Below are 1,337 nucleotides of genomic sequence, written 5' to 3'. Positions count from 1 at the left end.
ATTTATTTCTGCTACGGCAGTCTCTAATAACAAACAACTATTTTCTTCGAATGATATTGACAATGCAATATCTAAGACTCTAATAAATAAAGGTTCCAATATGGTTCACCTATTTTCACGAAATCACCCATAAGTAAACTCAAAATAACTGATGAAATATTACATTTCAGATGCCGATTATTTAAATTTTCCTACATTTATATGATCCATAGATGGACTTTTTACATATTAACTTGTTATACGTATATAACATGAATGTATTGTATGTTTACAGACGCTCACCCCGACACATTGCGACTCGTACGAATATCAGGCGTACCTCTTGGGATACTTTCACAACTTGTGTCGTACGTGCACAATAAAAATGAAAGCAATTTACTCTATGTTTTTTTACATATCGTTAGCAATTGCATTATGTCCATCCAATGTTTCCACGTTCTGTGGGAACGATGAACAGATCGAAGATTTGAAAACGGCCCTAATAATTCACGAAACCAGTTACACAGTAATGACAACATTGAGCGCAATACCGATAACCGGTGCGGCGTTAACGTTCGTACACGTGATGTCTGCCGGTCAGTTTGCTTTGCGATTGAATGAAGCGTTTGATGAAATGGAAAATTCTTTGAATAAGAATCATATAAACTACAGTCAGTGTTTAGAAATCTTAGAAAAAACGGAAACAGCAAACACAGTCATCAAGTCAACTGGTCTTGGGTTCTCTCTTGCGTCAATGATACCGGGTGTCGGTTTGGCACTTTTACCTCCGAGGATAGCTGCATCGATATCTGCTATGTTCCTTATAAGAGACGGTTTAGCATTTTGGCAAAAGACCGGTTGCCAATATGCTACAACAAGAGATTGTTATTTATAGGTGAATCAATAAATGTATATTAATTATATGATTTGATTGTAAACGATAATATTACCTATATAATATAGTTTTATCATAAAATAAATATTCTAAATTTTACCGCATTATGTTTGCTTTCATTTAACAAAAAACTATCAGTTAGAGGTCAGTGAATCTATTTTTCGCATGTATTGTTTTATCTAGTTAATGTACAACACTGGTTGTAGGTATACTGTATTATACTGTAATATAGGTAGTAATAAGTTGAGTGGTTACATCAAATTCCTTTTTCGGCTTCGTGACAGACTTTTAGTATATATTTAGGTGGGTAAGTTAATTTTCCTTTACTCTATATGGAAATCAAACACGTAAGATGTCCAGTTGCTTCTGTAGAAGCATCACAGCAGCTAGTACCTAAAATTAATACCTAAGTTGTGTATTAATATTTTACAACAAATCCGGCAATATAGCTTGTGGTGTTTTT

The 1,337-nt window shown here is 33.9% G+C and overlaps 1 protein-coding gene across 1 annotated transcript; it reads left to right on the top strand.

Moving 5' to 3' along the window:
• Positions 1-364: 364 nt before the first annotated feature.
• LOC132934031 (uncharacterized) lies at positions 365-874 on the top strand. The gene has a single exon (XM_061000313.1). The coding sequence runs from the start codon at positions 365-367 to the stop codon at positions 872-874; it is 510 nt and encodes a 169-aa protein (XP_060856296.1).
• The last annotated feature ends 463 nt before the right edge of the window (positions 875-1,337 follow it).

This window comes from Metopolophium dirhodum, chromosome 1, assembly GCF_019925205.1.
Source record: "Metopolophium dirhodum isolate CAU chromosome 1, ASM1992520v1, whole genome shotgun sequence".
Classification (NCBI taxonomy): Eukaryota; Metazoa; Arthropoda; class Insecta; order Hemiptera; family Aphididae; genus Metopolophium; species Metopolophium dirhodum.
This window is presented reverse-complemented; position numbering and strand designations above follow the sequence as displayed.

What these genes read in the sequence shown, in the direction of transcription:
- LOC132934031 (XM_061000313.1), top strand. Translation starts at nt 365, where the DNA reads ATGAAAGCAATTTACTCTATGTTTTTTTACATATCGTTAGCAATTGCA.